The 19703-nt window shown below is 47.9% G+C and overlaps 1 protein-coding gene across 2 annotated transcripts in view; it reads right to left on the minus strand.

Annotated features, from left to right (window-relative positions):
• The window catches only part of LOC148474183 (neural-cadherin-like), a 143588-nt gene that overhangs the window by 100012 nt on the left and 23873 nt on the right, over nt 1-19703 (minus strand). Inside the window, exons 1-2 of one of the 2 annotated variants that reach the window (XM_088458989.1) lie at nt 12718-12788; nt 225-422 (exon numbers count right to left, since the gene is read on the minus strand). In XM_088458989.1, coding sequence (XP_088315115.1) covers nt 225-422; nt 12718-12724 — 205 coding nt within the window. In that variant the 5' untranslated portion in view covers nt 12725-12788. Of the gene's footprint in view, nt 1-224; nt 423-12717; nt 12789-19703 lie in introns of those variants that run through there. The other variant, XM_088458988.1, reaches the window with a different exon arrangement.

Here is a 19703-nt window from a genome sequence, read left to right on the forward strand (position 1 = left end):
AAATAGACCCCCAAGTCTGCGATTCCATATCGGAATATTCTTAAGGGAACTGCCATCTGTACAGCATTATAATCTATACGGTGTATCCCTGGCCTTATACGGCCCCCAGGTAGGAGGTTCCCCATCCCTGCCTTAGACTGTCGTTCTAATGCCCCCCAACGCTCTCCCCCATTAGATTTAGCAGCTCAAATAACTTGGTTGGCAAAGAAATTAAATCACATTACCTTCCAATAGGAAATACTCCACTTCTCCGTTCACGCCTTCATCTTTATCCGCGGCGTGTAACTTGTACACGTGTGTTCCAGCTGCGGCCAAAGGTGACACAGCCGCCAGGAACTGGGATTGCTGCAGTGTCCATTCTGGGGACTCGTCATTAACATCCGTGACCGTGATCTGTAAGTGTACGAGGTACCAACCTTTCCCTATAAAGGAAACAAAGGTTTGCTAGTTGGATCACTTACACCCAGACACAACGCAACATAGTATCACCAGAGGACATGCAACAATGTGCGGCCTCATAGTATCACCAGGGGACATGTAACACTGTGCGGCCTCACATAGTATCACCAGAGGACATGTAACACTGCGCGGCCTCACATAGTATCACCAGAGGACATGTAACACTGCGCGGCCTCACATAGTATCACCAGAGGACATGTAACACTGTGCGGCCTCACATAGTATCACCAGAGGACATGTAACACTGTGCGGCCTCACATAGTATCACCAGAGGACATGCAACACTGTGGGGCCTCACATAAAATTGGTCTGGCTAAGGAGGCAAAGCTTGAAAATGCATGCCCAGTTCAAAGAAAGCTCTGGTTACACCTTCTACCCATCTCAAGGTACCAGCCTGTGCCCCTGGCACATTATACAATACACTAACTTATGCAATCACATGTTTTACCAGCCTGTGCCCTCTGCCATGATACCAGTCTGTGTCCTCTGCCACGATACCAGCCTGTGTCCTCTGCCACGATACCAGCCTGTTTTCCTATGCCATACCAGCCTATGCCCCCTTGCCGTGATACCAGCCTGTGAGCCCCTGCCATGATACCAACCTGTGCCCCCTTGTCATACTACCAGCCTGCGCCAACAACCATTTTTATTTTTTAAGAAGACAGGGAAGGGACACTGCTCTTATAGCCCACAACTCCATATTGCCATATGCCTAATCAGTACTCCAAGGGCCCCCTCTAATATCCATCACAGAAACCTGTGTTAGAAATCTAGTACATGACAATCCTCTATCCCTAGATTAGTGTTGTTACTTTATGGTGTCAGGGCATCTAGCAGACACTATGACATTCTTGCTTTCACCTCTATCAGTGTAATTTCTCCAGTATCTAATGGGCAGCTGCATGATATACTAATTTATAGTCTTACAGTCATCCCCCTCATTCATTGTCTTCATCCCCTCCAACATGACCCATTCCACCCAATGCTATATGCTCTGCCTCCAAATCTCAAACTGAACTTAGGGCCTGATTCAGAGCCGGTCGCTCTGAACCAGGGCCGGGCTATTTTTTTTTTTAGAATGGCCTCCTGGCCGCTTGCATTGCTGTGGGTGTCCTCCTACAGCTATAGCGAGCAGCCAGGAAGATGGTCACGATGGTCAAGACCATCGGGCTTGCAACGAGACCCTTGTGATAGGGTCTCGTTGCCGCAAGCCCCAGAGAGATTTCGGCTCTAACAGAGCCGAAATCTCTCCCACTGACATCACTCGTGATGTCAATGGGACCACCCCCAAACAGAGGCGTTCCCATAGGAATGCCTCCGTTTGGGCAGCCACTCCCCCGGCCTGCCCACCAAAGGGGGCGTGCTGTCACTCAACATCGACAGCACGTCCCCTTTGTTGCGAGACCCGGAGCGACGGAGTGCCCGTCGCTATCCTGGTCTCGCGCATGCGCACAACGGAGCCACGCATGTGCACACTGGCCCACCATCAGGCCCTTAGTCTAATTCAACTCAGTTACTTGCCAGATTGATACTGAAGAAAACCCCTCCACACGTCAAATAAATGATCCAATAAAAATATACCTACCCTAGCATGACCAGACCCGCCCTACCCTAGCATGACCAGGCCTGCCCTATCCTAGCATGACCAGGCCTGCCCTATATTAGCATGACCAGGCCTACCCTACCCTGACATGGCCAGGCCCGCCCTATCCTAGCATAACCAGACCCATCCTACCCTATCATGACTAGAACTGTCCTACCCTAGCATGACCAGGCCCCCCACTTTCCTAGCATGACCAGGACCACCCTACCCTAGCATGACCAGATCCACCCCACCCTAGCATGACCATACCCACCCTAACCTAGCATGACCAGGTCCACTCTACCCTAGCATGACTAGGTCCCCCCTTTCCTAGCATGACCAGACCCACCCTACCCTAGCATGACCAGAACTGTCCTACGCTAGCACGACCCCCTCCCCCTTTCCTAGCATGACCAGGTCCTCCCTGCCCTAGCATGACCAGACCCACCCTACCCTAGCATGACCAGGCCCGCCCTACCCTAGCATGACCAGACCCACCCTACCCTAGCATGACCAGACCCACCCTACCCTAGCATGACCAGACCCACCCTACCCTAGCATGACTAGGCCCACCCTACCCTAGCATGACCAGACCCTCCCTACCCTAGCATGACCAGACCCTCCCTACCCTAGCATGACCAAACCCACCTACCCTAGCATGACCAGACCCACCCTACCCTAGCATGACCAGACCCACCCTACCCTAGCATGACCAGACCCGCCCTACCCTAGCATGACCAGACCCGCCCTAACCTAGCATGACCAGACCCACCTTACCCTAGCATGACCAGACCCTCCCTACCCTAGCATGACCAGACCCGCCCTACCCTAGCATGACCAGACCCGCCCTACCCTAGCATGACCAGGCCCAGCCTATCCTAGCATGCATTGTGAAGCTCTGTTTAGACTTTAGATGCTGGGACTGGAAATGAAAGCCCAAACAGGGAGCCACTGCATGAGCCAGGTCATCCATAGCAGACAGACCAGCATTGCCCGGTCCCATTACTGCATGGGCTCCTCCAGTGTTGGTTCTGCCACTGTATGAAGCCTCACAGTAAGTACACCAAGGACCTGCATGACAGGGGTTCTGCTCACTCCCAGTCAGGTCTATAGATGGTACGGTACGTACTACAAGTTGGGAACAGCAGCATGAAATCTAGTCCTCTGTAATGTATAAAATAATCATGACTACAACCATGGATAGTAAAGCATGTTTGTGACACCGGTCGGGGACAGTTTTCTCTATGGCCGGGAAGCATAATACATCATTAGAGGATTACATTAGCTGCAGCCACCCCCACCTACAGACAACATTGTCCATGCTGCATCTCAGTCTGAGATGGGGAAGGAATTCGGCTAAGTCCCCTGTTCACAGTCGCGGCGATACTAAGCCTTCTTACTCTGAATGCATCACGTGTGCTTCTTCGCTAATAAATTACTTTTTAATATGCTACATTGTGTAGCATTTCAGCTTCCCTAAATCCTCGCTCCTGGAGATTGCTGCTGCCAGGAGATTCAGACATTGACAGTAATTGAAATTGCACATGAATTCCATCATATTTCATATTTCAACAACTGCTACTTCTACCTACTACAGTGTCTGTGGGTTCACGACTCACACTCACACCTGGAAATGTTCAGGTAATTTAGTATTGGGACCATAACCTATTAACTGAAGCCTGCTGACCAGCGTCCTGGTCCCATAACCTATTGGCAGAGTAGCCCAGCAATGTGGAGGGCAACGGAACGATGCCAGATATATTTATCATCCAGACAGACGCCACGCAGGCTCAGTAGCGCATGTCAGAGGTTGGACCACTCGCTGAGCTCCGACAGGTCCTGAAGACCCCCACTCACTTACCTCTCTGCAGCATGAATGGGGCAGCACTAGAGACCTCAACACTTATATTTGTTTCCCCTGGGAATGAAATGTAACAATTCCCTAGTGACATCACCAAGTCACACAGTGATGTCACATGAGAAACCGCCTATGAACTCATTAGAAAAGTCAGGATGAATAAGGAACGCAGTTGTTTATACGCACGCAATCGGACGATTGTTGAGTTCTGCGCATGCATCGCAGTGCGCCAACTGGACACTGTGATCAGGACTGCGATCGCAGTGACTATGCAGGCCCTTCAAAGGATGATTGGCAGGAAGTGGACGGCGAAACGCAGGCGTGCCAGTGCGTTTAAATGCTGTTGCAGGGGCGTGCATAAATTATCCACTGCGATACCGTACGCAGCTTGTACTCACAGTGTACGATGAGGTTAGTAATTCCTGAGTAAGGTCAGAGCTTGTGCAAGTGTGCGTGAGGCTGCGATGGTACCGATGGTTTCGCAGTCTTTCTAAATACTACGGATGTAAGGTAAAGTGGGCGTCCGCATGTGGTGCTGCAACGGCATAGCGATCGCAATGGATTAGCATACTATCGCAGTGAGACTGCGTGCGTAATCGCTATTGCAATTGGTAGTGACTCAGGCCCTGCCACCTCACTCACTTGTTAACATGTATGGAGATGGCAGGGAGGGGGGCACAACTTCTGCCCCTGTGTGTCAGATTGGTAGTGCGGCACCGGGTTGTGACATCAGAGCACCACTCTTCCAGCTTATCACCACCATAGAGGACCAGCAGGGGCGCCCAGTGTAGGGGTATCTAATAAAAACATTGGGGGCCTGATTCAGAGGTAGACCCCTAATGCCGCCATGACTGCATCTCTTTCTGCAACGTGATTACGACTTTATGCTAATGCCGCAGACATGGGCTTCCTACGAAGAAACCCTTAGGCTGCTTCGCTAATCCGCTGCTGTGCGTATGAAGATGAACCATTAAACATTGCCACAGCCATACGGAGGGTCAGAAAGAAAACTGCAGGTCAATAACCAGGATCTGAAACAATCTTCTTCACCCAACCCTGCCTACATCAACACCCATCACACCATCATTTCCAGCTTCTGTACCCAGCGTCTGGGGAGATGAGAGAAGTGAGCGCCTTTACAGGCAGAAGCTCACGATGCTCGAGATGGCCATCGACCATCAATGGTTTTGTCAGCGATGGCAGAGGTCCAATGGTGATGTGGAAAACTATTTTTGTACGCACTGTGCTTAGCTTCTCCTCCAACATCCCCCGCTTAGTCCTGCCCTCCTTCCCTGATTGGGCCACTTGAGTCACGTATTCCCAGGTAGTGATGCCCATGGATGGTTCTGTCAATGGTTTCCTGATGGTTACCCATTCCATGTTCATCCCTACACGATGAGCCGGTGCCTCCACTGTCAGGCACATCAATGCAGATAGGGATGGAGGTGCCTAGAGCTTCAGAAGACATGCCACTGGAAACAAAGTCACACACCTCAATATGGAGGCACATGACTCTTTCTATTAGTGCACCACCAGACCACGAGAAAGCAGCAGACCAAGGCGGGTGGGGGGGGTTCATCTGGTGCCCCATTAAGTCTAGACATGGCAATGCCTGCCTGCCTTCCATAACAGGTTTGCAATGAAGTTTTAGTAATTTTTTAGTCAATGACAAGACACAATAGGAATCTAACTTCTGGATAGTCAAGGTGTCAAATTTATCCACGCCCAGCCACCATAGAACTGACTGTAACGGAGGTAAGGAACTTATGAAACTTAAAATGGAACTACCAATCCCAATAATCTGGAACATGGTGCTCAATTACAGCTGGAGAACCATACCCACTCCCATGCCTCCCAAAGTTAAAATGTTTGCTTCCATAGGCCTGTCTGTTGGTTTTGATGCAAGTCATCACCTCTAAACCCTGTCTACCCGCCTTGAAACATGCACTCACTAGTGTGAGTGGGACATAACTCGCAACATTCCTGGAAATCAGGGCAAACTTCCTGGCTGCCAGGACATCATGATTGTCCTCCAGATTCGGGACAGTTGTTGAGTGGTACACCATGCCTGGTCCTTGACATGGTGAATCAATCATACTGCCACATAGACCGCACTATAGGTGAGCCGATGGGCGGAATCCCTCCATCTAAGAAATACCAACTGTTATACGGTACTTTCTGTCCTTATTACCCCCTATCAAAGTGATTATACAACTAATTTCCAATTTCTGGTTTGACAGTCGTTTTCCAACGTTGGAGTTTACTATTCTGTTGGAAATGATAGAAGTGACGTTGTCGCTAAAACACGAACTGACAGCAGTGTATATAAAATGTACTTGAACAGACAAGTCTCTACGATTCCTGACAGGCGCTAAACACCCCTCTTCCCTCGTCCCACAAATACCCTGCATTACTATGATTAGGGAAAGGCTTGTGAGGAGAGACGACATTCCTTGGCATTTTAGGGTCATTCAAAAAAGTATCCATAAACATCACTTCATGGCTCATATGTTTCGTAGATCTGGGTTGTTCACTTATAGAGAAACAGGGGCGCAATTGTTTACTTGACCCAGATTTGTGAAAGTCCTTAAAACAGTTTTGTATTTGATCTTCAGCGACAGGAAACTTTTTTCAATCAATGCTATTTGAGATGAAACCATTTTGTTTTTTACTAAAAAAAATAATAATAATAAAAAAAAAAAAAATAATAATAAGCCACCGGTTCAGCAGCAATGATGCCCGAGTCAGCCCGATAACTGGGGCAGGGATTTGCAGGATTTAAGGCTTTTTACCTATGAGAAATGGAACCCATACTGATGTGTCCTCCTACACAGGATGTAGTTATGAGACCAATGGCCACGATGCCACAGGTTTCAATCCTGACGCTGGAATCCCGACAAGGAATTTAAGATAGGCGCCGAAATACCGACATTAATCTTAACTCCGACGCCATGATCCAGGTGGACGACAGCCCGAATGAAGGTAAGCCGGGGCGCCCTTAGTGTTAGCCGCGGGGGCGAGGGTTAGGTTAGAGTTAGGTTTTTTGGGGGGGAGGTTAGGGTTAAGCATCCCTAGGGAGGAGAGTTAGGATCAGGCACCACTGGGGGGAGGATTAGGGTTAGGCACTAAGGGGAGAGTGTTAGGTTTAGGCCCTAACGGGGAGAGTTAGGGTGCGGGTGGGGAGGGTTAGGCTACAAGAAGTTAGGGTTAGGGGAGAAGGGGGAAGGGTAAGTATACTTACCCGACCCCTGTCGGGATACCAACCATCGGGATGCCGCTGTCGGTATTTTGACAGTAGGCACCTCAACAGCCGCATTACATACCGATTCCCTCATACACTCGGGTAAATTTACTAAAGCTGGCCACACATCTAAAGATTATCTGTCCAACCAGCCAACTAGTTGATTGGTTGGAATGAAAATCTGGTAAGGTATACAATCAGCAATTTGCTCCCAAATGCTGGAAAATGAACCAAAACTGTTGTGTGAACAAATTGTTTAGATCAAACATTTAACAAACTTGTCTGACGAGCATTTTCATCTGTTTTCTGGCATTTAGGAGCAAATTGCTGATCATCATTTACTCCCATATGTTACCAGATTTTCATTCCAACCAATCAACTAGTTGGCTGGTTGGATGAAAGTTGGTCTAGTGTGTGGCCAGTTTAAGAATCGAGTTTGGGCAAGTTTAGCCTGTTTTACAAACTCGCAAATTTACTAAGACCAAACAGGTGTGAGTTTGGAAGTGAGTTTTCTCTTCTCAATGTTAAAACTCACGTGAATTTGCAAACTCAACTAAACTCACCATCGCTCAAACTAGGAAGTAATTTTACATGAAAAAGTTGCAATTTGCAAATTTACAAAGAATTGAGTTTACAATCTGTGAGTTTGTAGCAAACTCACTGATAAATTCAATTGATGTTTCAAATAGACCACCTCCTAAACTGTGAGTTTGGCAGAAACATACACAGATCAGTGTGATTTGTGTATGTTTCTTCCTGAATACCTAATATAAAGTGTTTTTTTATAAAAAAAAAAAATATGACGTAGGGTCCTCCCCCAAAAGCCTAACCAGCCCCGGACTTGCCAGCCAGTACTGGTTCCTAAATTTACGAGGAACAAAATGAGTAGGGTTCCACCATAATTTAGGAACCAGCACCTGGCTGTAGGGCCAGTGCTGGTTTTAATTATAAGGGGGAAAAATGTGTAGGGGTCCCCCTATAATTAAAACCAGCACCGGACCCAAAACGGCCGGGCTGTAATGCCACAGCCCAGAGACCCTTTCACCAGGGCTCCACGGCCAAAGCATTATCAGCCCAAGCTGGTCAGGCCAAGCCAGGGATCTCAGGGGAGATGGGGATCCCCCCAAGAAGGGGCCCCCCCCCCAAATCCCCAGGCTTGGACTGAAGCCCAGGGCTCTTCCCTGCACCCCTGGAGCTTTGGGTACGGGGGTAATAAAGTGAGAAGTATAAGGAAACTATTGTATTTTACAGTGGGACTACAGGTGCCAGCATGCCTGCCCTTTGGCACTTGCGGAACTACAAGTGCCAGCAGATGGCCGGCACCTGTACCCCCACTGTAAAATAAATAGTTAAATAAAGACAAAACACACATACCATGCCTAGTAAAACTTTATTTCATACACCTACCCATTCACACATACTTACCTGCTGTAGGTGTGTCTGTCCCCTTATCAGGTAGGATCCGTGTGCCTGGCCATGCAAAAAATAATCTATACTCACCTAGATCCTGGCGCTGCTCTCCATAGCATCCAGGTTCTTGGTAAAACAAATAAACGAGTTACCCGAACCAGACCGGACAGATGTAAGTGTATGCTGTTGCACACACTTACACCTCGCCAAATGACAGATGATCGAAGTCAGCTGTAATTTCTCACGTGGCGCGAACCAATCAGCGTTACATGTAGCAGCCGCTCATTGGCTGGGACCCACGTGGGAGCAGCCAATGAGCGGCCGCTTTACATGTCCTGGTGTTGGTTTTAATTATAGGGGGGACCCCTACGCAATTTTTTTCCCCCCTATAATTAAAACCAGGATGGCCCTGCAGCCAGATGCTGGTTCCAAAATTATGGTGGAACCCTACTCATTTTGCTCCCGTAATTTTAGGAACCAGGACTGGCTGGCAAGTCGGGACTGGTTAGACTTTTGGGGGGGACCCTACGTAATTTTTTTTTTTTTATTTAACCCGTTTTTTACAGGTAGACCACACAAGCAGCCTTCACATATTTCACTGATATGTGCAGGCTGCTTGCCTGGGTGAGTTTTGCACTGCAATCTCGGGTAAGTATTCTCATCTAAACTTGCGAGTTGAAAAACAGGAAACTCACCCGAGTTGGGTGGTGACCCACAGCTATACGAGCGTCCAGGAGGATGCTCCATATTAATGGAGGTGGGCCCTGATTCAGAGCGAGCGCTCTGGTCAGAGCGTCCGGCTCTGAATCAGGGCCTATGCCACAGTAAGGCCCCTTACTGCACATTATGCCACAGTAAGGCCCCTTACTGCACATTATGCCACAGTAAGGCCCCTTACTGCACATTATGCCACAGTAAGGCCCCTTACTGCACATTATGCCACAGTAAGGCCCCTTACTGCACATTATGCCACAGTAAGGCCCCTTACTGCACATTATGCCACAGTAAGGCCCCTTACTGCACATTATGCCACAGTAAGGCCCCTTACTGCACATTATGCCACAGTAAGGCCCCTTACTGCACATTATGCCACAGTAAGGCCCCTTACTACACATTATATCACAGTAATGCCTCATACATTATGTCACAGTAATGCCCCTTACACATTATGCCACAGTAATGCCCCTTACTACACATTATATCACAGTAAGGCCCCTTACACATTATGCCACAGTAATGCCCTTTACACATTATGGGGTCTATTTACTAAGCAGTGTTAGGAGATAGGGTGAAAAGTGATAAGAAAGTAATAAGGTGCCAGCCAATCAGCTCCCAGCTGTCATCTCACAGGCTGTGTTTGAAAAATGACAGTTGGGAGCTGATTGGCTGGCACCTTATTACTTTCTTATCACTTTTCACCCTAAGGTGCCAGCCAATCAGCTCCCAACTGTCATTTTTCAAACACAGCCTGTGAGATGACAGCTGGGAGCTGATTGGCTGGCACCTTATTACTTTCTTATCACTTTTCACCCCATCAGCTCCCAGCTGTCATCTCACAGGCTGTGTTTGAAAAATGACAGTTGGGAGCTGATTGGCTGGCACCTTATTACTTTCTTATCACCCTATCTCCTAACACTGCTTAGTAAATAGACCCCTATGTCACAGTAAGGCCCCTTACTGCACATTATGTCACAGTAATGCCCCTTACACATTCTGCCACAGTAAGGCCTCTTATACATTATGCCACAGTAATGCCGCTTACACATTATGTCACAGTAATGCCGCTTACACATTATGTCACAGTAATGCCGCTTACACATTATGTCACAGTAATGCCCCTTACTACACATTATATCACAGTAAGGCCCCTTAAACATTATGTCACAGTAATGCCCTTTACACATTATGTCACAGTAATGCCCCTTACACATTATGCCACAGTAAGGCCCCTTACTACACATTATATCACAGTAATGCCTCATACATTATGTCACAGTAATGCCCCTTACACATTATACCACAGTAAGGCCCCTTACTACACATTATATCACAGTAATGCCTCTTATACATTACGTCACAGTAATGCTCCTTACACATTATGTCACAGTAATGCCCCTTACTACACATTATATCACAGTAATGCCTCTTATACATTATGTCACAGTAATGCTCCTTACACATTATGCCACACTAAGGCTCCTTACACATTATGTCACAGTAATGCCCCTTACACATTATGCCACAGTAATGCCCCTTACACATTATGCCACACTAAGGCTCCTTACACATTATGTCACAGTAATGCCCCTTACACATTATGCCATAGTAAGGCCCCTTACACATTATGTCACAGTAATGCCCCTTACACATTATGTCACAGTAATGCTCCTTACACATTATGTCACAGTAATGCTCCTTACACATTATGCCACACTAAGGCTTCTTACACATTATGTCACAGTAATGCCCCTTACACATTATGCCATAGTAAGGCCCCTTACACATTATGTCACAGTAATGCCCCTTACACATTATGTCACAGTAATGCCCCTTACACATTATGTCACAGTAATGCCCCTTACACATTATGTCACAGTAATGCCCCTTACACATTATGCCACACTAAGGCTCCTTACACATTATGTCACAGTAATGCCCCCCCTCCCCCCAGTGACAGGAGCTCCCCCCAGAACTGACAGATGAAACACTATTAAAATCGGACTTTCACATTAAAATGGGATCACTCAGTAAGCCAGCTCCCTCTTTTTACTTGCCGGGGCCACGTGGTGGGTGAGCTCAGGCGGCGCGGAATGGGACAGAGATGCCAGATGCCGGGGCTCGGACAGCGCCACTGTCATTCTAATGTGGCGCCAGTCGCAAACCAATTGGAGCTTGCGGACTGTCAGCCGATGCTGATTGGCTGCCAGTCCGCAAGCTCTGATTGGCTTGCGACTGGCGTCAGATTAGACTGACGGCGGCGCTGTGTCTCTCAAGGCTGGGCTGCAGGTTGCCTGCAGGTCCCGGCGTGCGGCTCCAAAGCCATACAAGCAACTACCTGGGGGGGCCCCCCCACCTTGGCACCTCTCCTCGTCACCCCCTCAAGTCCAACACCCGGGGCACGTGTCCCCTTAGCCCCCCCCCCCGCTAGTTGCGGCCCAGTGAAACCCATACAGACCTGGGCAGCTCAGAGGCTCCATTAGGCAGCCAAAGCTCTAGCCTAGGGCACAGTTTACCCTGGTGGACCCAGATCACCCAGATGCAGTGTTTCCCAAACTGTGCGCAGCGGCACCCTGGGGTGCCTCGGGACAGTTGCAGGAGTGCATCAGGTTGGTGGTCCAGCACCAAATCAAATTATTTAAGGTCAATTTATATGGACAAATAGAAGCACAAACCTGTCCACCACTACATAACTGACCCTAAGGATGACAGGAGAGCACAATGTACTTCACTACATTTTTACTGACTCTCCCAATAACAAGCTTAAATCTAGGGGTGCCGTGAAACCAATGCTGATACTCTAGGGTGCAGTGATTCAAAAAAGTTTGGGAATCACTGCCCTAAAGCATTTTTAGGTTTTATTTTTGGGATTATCATTGGGCGGAGAAGAGGGTCCCAAATTATCTGACCTGGGGTCCCATGCCATGGGGTCTCAATCCGGCTCAGAGTAGGACCACATCTGGCAGAGCCAGTATGCAGCAAGTTTCCATGCAGGAGGCTCCAGTGAATGTCTTCAGGAGCAGAATCAGACCAGGGTGAGTGCTGCAGTCTAAAGCTGGCCACACACGAGACCAACTTTCATCCAACCATCCAACTAGTTGATTGGTTGGAATGAAAATCTGGTAACGTATGGGAGTAACTGATGATCAGCAATTTGCTCCTAAATGCCAGAAAACAGATGAAAATTTGTTAAATGTTTGATCTAAACAATTTGTTCAAACAACAGTTTTTGTCTACTTTCCGGCGTTTGGGAGCAAATTGCTGATTGTCATTTGCTTTCATACCTTACCAGATTTTCATTCCAACCAATCAACTAGTTGGATGTAAATTGGTCTAGTGTGTGGCCAGCTTAACATTAACCCCATGGATACGAGTGAGGCCGATACCTCTGTGCTATATGAAGTTTTATACAGCAGTTATTAAAGAGGGAGGCAAAACTTCGATACGTACAGACCATATCCTCTGCTGCCAACTCTCATTATATGCATTGTCCTGGGAGAGTACGGAGTCAAATAGAAGCCTATATCGCAGTGTTGGCTAACCTTGACACTCCAGCTGTTATGGAACTACATAACCCAGCATGCACTGCTACAGTTTTGCTATTAGGGCATGCTAAAACTGTGGCAGGGCATGCTGGGATATATAGTTCCACAACAGCTGGAGTGTCAAGGTTAGCCAACACTGCTACTGTATATTGCATTATATTATTCTACCCGGATACAACTGGGTAATGTCTAGGAGCTGACCTGCCCTACCATGATAGATGCTGTGAGCTCGTGTCTCGTCTAGCCTCTAATGCACGAAGGCGGCCTCTCTGCTATTGATTGTACATATCTGAATGCTGTTTAGTTAGTTGTAATCTATCTGCTAGAATGAAGTGTGAGCGCGTTAATGCCCCAGTAATAACAGTGCATCTCTCCAGAGGTGCCGACGGGTTATTTTTAATATTTTCTCTGCAGAATGAATATTGATTTCATTGAATTTCTGTTCGGTGCATGTGAATGTTTTGCACAAGATTGCTGTTTTGTTTTAACCCTGATCATTAAATTCTCCCCTCCCCCATCATTCCTTTATTCTCAGTTTACTTTGTCAGTAAATGAACCACATAAACTGGGCCCCCCGGATTATTTTTGCCTGGGGAGCCAGGGGGTGTTCTCCCGAGCAGCAACCCCCAGTGGGTGAACCGATGCCTGCTGCAAATCTAGATAGGCAGAGCCAGGTGAAGGCCCTGAGTGCAACACAACTTCCCAGCTGCAAATGACAATCAATATGACACAAAGAAGATTTGTACTGCTATTCGGAAGCCGGAATATAATTGTTGTGCTTCAAAGTGCTGTCTCCTCCTTCAGGCGACTTTGTATTTTTGCTAATTTGCCTGCAACTGCATTCTTCTGCGTTTCCCATCCTTCTATTTATATCCTTTTAATCTGGGAGAGGACACTGGGCCTGATTAAGAGATCAGGGCCGGCTCGAGGCATGTTCAACCAGTGCGGTCAAACAGGGTCGCCACCCCTTAGAGGGCGCACCCTTCCCAACCATCCCGATTTCAGCGGGAAAGTCCCACTTTTCGGGCACTGTCCCGCTGTTCCACCCGTGGGCCGAAGTGTCCCGCGGGTGGTCGGGAGGTGGGGCACCCCCACCGCCGCAGCTGTGCGGCGGTGCCGGACCCCGGAGAAGCTGAATGGATGCTGCGTGCATGCGCGCGGCATCCATTCAGTGCAGGGAGAGGGCTGGGGGCAGCTCGCCCCCAGCCTGACGTCACACGGGAGGCGTGCCATGCGGGCACGCCCACAAATAATGTAATTTTTGGGGTGCGGCCTATGTTAATTAGGCCACACCCAAGAAACTAAGGGGGAGATGTATCAAACCTTCAAGAGAGGACAAGTGGAGAAGTCTCCCATAGCAACCATAAAGCTGCAAACTATGGCTGGGTACACACTAGAGATGGCCATCGAGCATCGATGGTTAACCACCAATGGCGATGGTTTTGCCCTCTGTGATTTATATCCAATGGTTCTCCGCCATCGCTGGCACAGAGGCACGTGCGATTTTAGACGAATTGGAACAACAGACCGTCCACATCGTCTAGTGCGTATGCACTATTGCGTGCTCCCGTGCATCGTTCGTCGCATCTTCTGATCTGCTGTACATGCGCGGTTGAACGGAAGATATCACTAATGATTTTGTGCAAATGTGTACGCCCAATAGGAGTACCAGGCGATATGTTAACGTTATATAGTTAGCGATCTAACGACCAAAACAATGTAAGATATATCGTTCAGTCGTTTGAAGGATTGCACAGTGTGTACGCACTATATCAGGGGTTCCCAACCACGGTCCTCAAGGCACACTAACAGTCCAGGTTTTAGGGATAGCCATACTTGAGCACAAGTGACTTAATTAGTGCCTCACTTATTTTGATTAAACCATCTGTGCACAATCATGGATATCACTAAAACCAGGACTGTTAAGCTGGCCACACATCTAAAGATTATCTGTCCAACCAGCCAACTAGTAGATTGGTTGAAATGAAAATCTGGTAAGGAATACAATCAGCAACTTGCTCCCAGACGCTGAAAGATAGACCAAAACTGTTGTATAAACAAATAGTTTAAATCAAACATTTAACAAACTTCCCTGACGACCATTTTCATCTGTTTTCTGGCATTTAGGAGTAAATTTCTGATCATCATTTACTCCCATTCCTTACCAGATTTTCATTCCAACCAATCAACAAGTTGGCTGGTTGGATGTAAGTTGGTCTAGTGTGTGGCCAGCTTTAGTGTGCCTTGAGGACCGAGGTTGGGAATCACTGCACTATATCATTCGTTCACCATCTTGGGTGATTTATTAATTTTTTTTCCTGCTTGCAAATTTACTAAAGGCAAAAGTTGGGTGAGTTAGGGCTCTATTTATTATTATTCCGCGTTTGCGGGGGTGGGGCTTAGCGCCGGGGGCGGGGCTTAGCGTCGGTGGGGGGGTAGTAGCGGTGGTCGGGCGGCGCATGCGCGGGCTCTTAGTCGCGGTATTTTTTTCGCAAATACCGCGACTAGAGTGCGGATGGGATCCGCAGGGACAGAGCTTTATCGCAAGCTCTTTCCCTGCAAGGGATTTATAGTAAATCCCTGTGATATTGCCTGAATTCGCAATGCGAATTCACTCGGTAATATCACACTACAATCCGCATTCAATATGCGGATTGTAGTAAATAGAGCCCTTAGAGAGAGATTTATCTCATCTCACTCGTAAAACTCGGGTGAGACAGCAATCTCAAATCAAATCACCATCGGGCCAAATCGGAAGTACTTTTCACCTAAAACATACATCTCTCAAATTTACCAAGAATCGGGATGACAAGCTTGGGTGAGATAGGAGCAAACTCTCTGTCAAAATCACTTTTCAAACTCTCAACCCCCTGAGCTGCGAGATGGTCAGAAACATACACAAATCATTGTGATTTGTGTATGTTTATTTCTGTAAATGGTTAAAATCGGGTTAATTTACTTAAAAAAATTACGTGAGATCCCCCCCCCCCAAAAGACTAACCAGCCCCCAGGCTTGCCAGCCTGTCCTGGTTCTTAATTTACAGGGATAAAATGTGTAGGGTTCCACTGTAAATTACGAAACAGCACCAAGCAGCAGGGACAGAGCTGGTTTTAAACATTTTGAGAAAAAAAATGGTGTGAGGTTCCCCGTATATTTAAAACCAGCCCTGGACCCTTTCTAATGGGGGACTGATGACACAGCCAGGGGTGCCCTTTCACCGGGCCCCCCAGCCGCAGCATCAGTCCTGACCGCTAGTCAGCCCAGGACAGGGATCCCTGGGGAGCTGAGTACCCCTTCAATAAATGGGTCACCCCCCCTGGACTAGGCTGATAGCCCCGGGCTATCCCCGCCACCCTAGGGCGGTGGGTGCCGGGTTGATAGTGTATGTGTAGTGTAAAAGAAAGGGTTAAATATTGTCTTTAGTTGTGGAACAACACGTACCAGCGAGCCTCCCCCGCATGCTGGTATCTACTGCTGTAACCACAAGGTAAATTGAGGTCACTAGTAGATACAGTGTCGCGGTTCTCCATTCAGTGGAGAAATCTCCCCATAGAAGTCTATGGGGAGACACGCTGACCGCACACAGCCAATTAGCGAGCTGCTCCAACGGAGATACCCGCTGATTGACTGGCGGCTCCTTCAATGACGGGGCCCACGTGTGCCCCGGTCATTCGCGCAGAGTAAAGCTATGTGGAAACACCTAGCTTTACACGGTCCGGCTTAGATTCGGGTACTCGTTTTTTTATTTGAACCCTTTGGATGCCTACTTGGAGCAGAGGACATGACCTACGCATAGGAGACATGAGTATGGATTTTGTTCCATAGGTACCCCTATGGATTATTTCGGATATTAGTGAGTATGTGTGATAGTGAGTGTGAGTGTGCATGTATGTTATAATAAAATTTTACTGTCATGGTGTTGGTTGTGTTTATTACGTATTGCTTTGGTTGTGGAACTACAAGTGCCAGCGGGCCCGTAATGTCCCGCATGCTGGTATTTGTGGTTCTCCAAATACCAGCATGCGGGGGAGGCTTGTTGGTACGTGTTGTTCCACAACTAAAGACAATATTTAACCCTTTCTTTTACTCTACACATACACTATCAACCCGCCACCCACCGCCCTAGGGTGCCGGGTATAGCCCGGGGCTATCAGCCTAGGCCAGGGGTGCCCTGGAGAGGGGTACCCCTTTATTGGAGGGGTACTCAACTCCCTGGCCTGGGCCGACTAGCAGTGAGGACTGATGCTGCGGCTGGGGGGCCCGGTGAAAGGGCACCCCTGGCTGTGGCATCAGCTCCCCGCTAGAAAAGGGTCCAGGGCTGGTTTTAAATATACGGGGTACCTCATGCCATTTTTTTTCTCCGTATATTTAAAACCAGTTCTGCCTGTTGCTGCTTCGTAAATTTACAGGGGAACCCTACATATTTTTTCCCTGTAAATTTAAGAACCAGAACAGGCTGGCAAGTCCAGGGCTGGTTAGTCTTTTGGGGGGGACCTCACGTCATTTTAAAAAAAAAACATTTAACCCTTTTCAACAAGTCTACTCTTAACACACAAGCAGCCAACACATATCTCACTGATATGTGCAGGCTGCTAGCTCGGGAGAGATTTGCAGAGAGAAAACATTGCAATCTCGGGTGAGTAATCTCCTGCAAAACGAGATATCTCGTTCTGCTTCACCATCGGCCAATTCGTTTAGCCTCAAATCGCCTGTTGGTAAATTTGGTAAAAAACAAGGGATTAAATCACCCGAATTTTGGCGAGTTCCAGCGAGATTAATCTACTTGAAAATCTGGACCATCTCGAATCTTAGTAAATTTACCCCATTGACTCGAGTCACCCAAAAGCTCCATCTCATAAGTAAATAGGTTAGGAACATCTTTAAAATAATACATTCTTCTCTCTCTCTATTTTTCTTTTAAATCAGAAGACAAAAGACACATTTTAAATTGTTTTCAAATCAACTTCTTATCCATTTTGGGGGGGGGAGAATTAGAATAAAAAAAAATAATAATAATAATAGAAAATGTACAAAAAACGGCCGAGGAGATTTAATTTATTTTATTTTCCCCGGGGTTTCTGGCTGACAAACTAACCTCCTAGATATTGAGCTACTTATATTTCACAGGATTTAATTACCATTCCTCGGAAAGGACAGTAGGACATCATTTACAGTCCATACAATAGACGCTGAATTGTAATGTCACCTGATTTACATATCATGGGGCTGTTGGTAGAGGCTTGGAGTCAGCATTCCAAGAAGCCGGCTTGCATTAATAACACACTTTCATATATGTCCTGTCATTTACTGCTTCCAGTAGATTAACAGATTCATCCTCGGCTTCTCCATCCTATTTCACAATGACTGCACAAATTACTCATCTGAAAGGCGAAGTGAGGGGATGTGAGCAGCAGCTTTTCATCGGCGCCCGCAAGATGCTCTAAATCTGGTTGATTTTAACAAGCAAGTTGACGACTGAAAGCGAAATGCCGCCTTCCATAAGTTTGTTTCATGCCATTTGTTTCTAGACGCCTGTCATTTTACCGACGCCGGGAGACCGGCGCCCGGCATCCCGATCGAAGAGACACTGGGTGCCGAGCGTGGATAGCCGCGGGGGGGAGGGTTAGGTTTAGGGTTCCCGGGGGGGACTTAGGGTTAGGCACCCCCCTGGGAGGTTAGGTTTAGGCTAGGGGAAGGGGGGGTTAGGGATAGGCACCCCTGGGGGGAGATTAGTGTTAGGCACCACCCCAGGGGGGAGGTTAGGGTTAGGCAGTCCCCCCGGGAGGTTAGGTTTAGGCTAGGGGAAGGGAGGGTTAGGGTTAGGCACCCCCGGGGGGAGGTTAGGGTTAGGCAGCGGGGAAGGGGGGTTAGGTTTAGGCACTTAGAGGGGGGATTCGGGTTAGGCACTGGGGGGGAAGGTTAGGGTTAGGCACCCCTAAGGGAGGGTTAGGGTTAGGGGGTAGAATTAGGTTAGACAATACTTATCTTGGACGATCGGGATTTCCTCCTCTGCCAGGATGCCGCTGTCGGGATTCCAACCGCCGGGCATGGATTCTGCGGTAAGTCATACCGATTCCGGCACACCTATCTATTGAATATGTTCAAGGGAAAGCCAGCCATGATAGCATTGGGGTAACTACTACCGTACCTGGGCGCTGGTGGTTGGGAAAACAATTGAAATGGTACACACACAAAAATATAAATGAGTACATTATAGTGTGGTGCTAAACCCCAGGCAAATCTTGTAGTTGTAGTTGTGTGTGGGATTCCCTTTAACTATCCGCACTGTTTCATGTCTCTGTTGCCCCTTCCCTGGGCTCCCAACCAACAAATGCAGAATGTATCTACCCAACATTATTCTGCCCTCCCCCCAGTCCGGTGCTCACAGTAAGGAGTAGGGATGGCCATGGGTACTTTACATAGATGGCAGAACCCCATCGCTAGCTGGGGACACATGAATGAGGTGGGCCAATCGGAGTGGGAGAGTGAGGCTAACAAGGTATGTGCTATGCGCTGTGCAATGGGGGGGGGGACCATCGCCTCATCACTAATCGAACCGCTGCCATGGATGACGGAGAAATATTGGACCTCGGCTATCAATGGCAGATCCATTGGCGACAAACCATCAAAGGTGATGCTTCATAACGGGGTTAGCAAACATATGAGGTCATGTAGAACTGGACAGGAAGAGACGTACACAAGAAAAGCACGTTTATGTTCTATCGAACATGTATCAAGAGTAAGAAAAATCTGAACATGGACACAGTTTTCGGGGTACAGATATGTGCATCTTATAACAGGGAAAAAAAGAGCTGATGTACACATCCCAAAATAGGCGATTTCAAATCGGGAATCCTCGCGTGCGTCAGGGGGGGGGCACTCCCCCGTTT

This window comes from Taudactylus pleione, unplaced genomic scaffold, assembly GCF_031769625.1.
Source record: "Taudactylus pleione unplaced genomic scaffold, aTauple2 ptg000885l, whole genome shotgun sequence".
Lineage (NCBI taxonomy): Eukaryota > Metazoa > Chordata > Amphibia > Anura > Myobatrachidae > Taudactylus > Taudactylus pleione.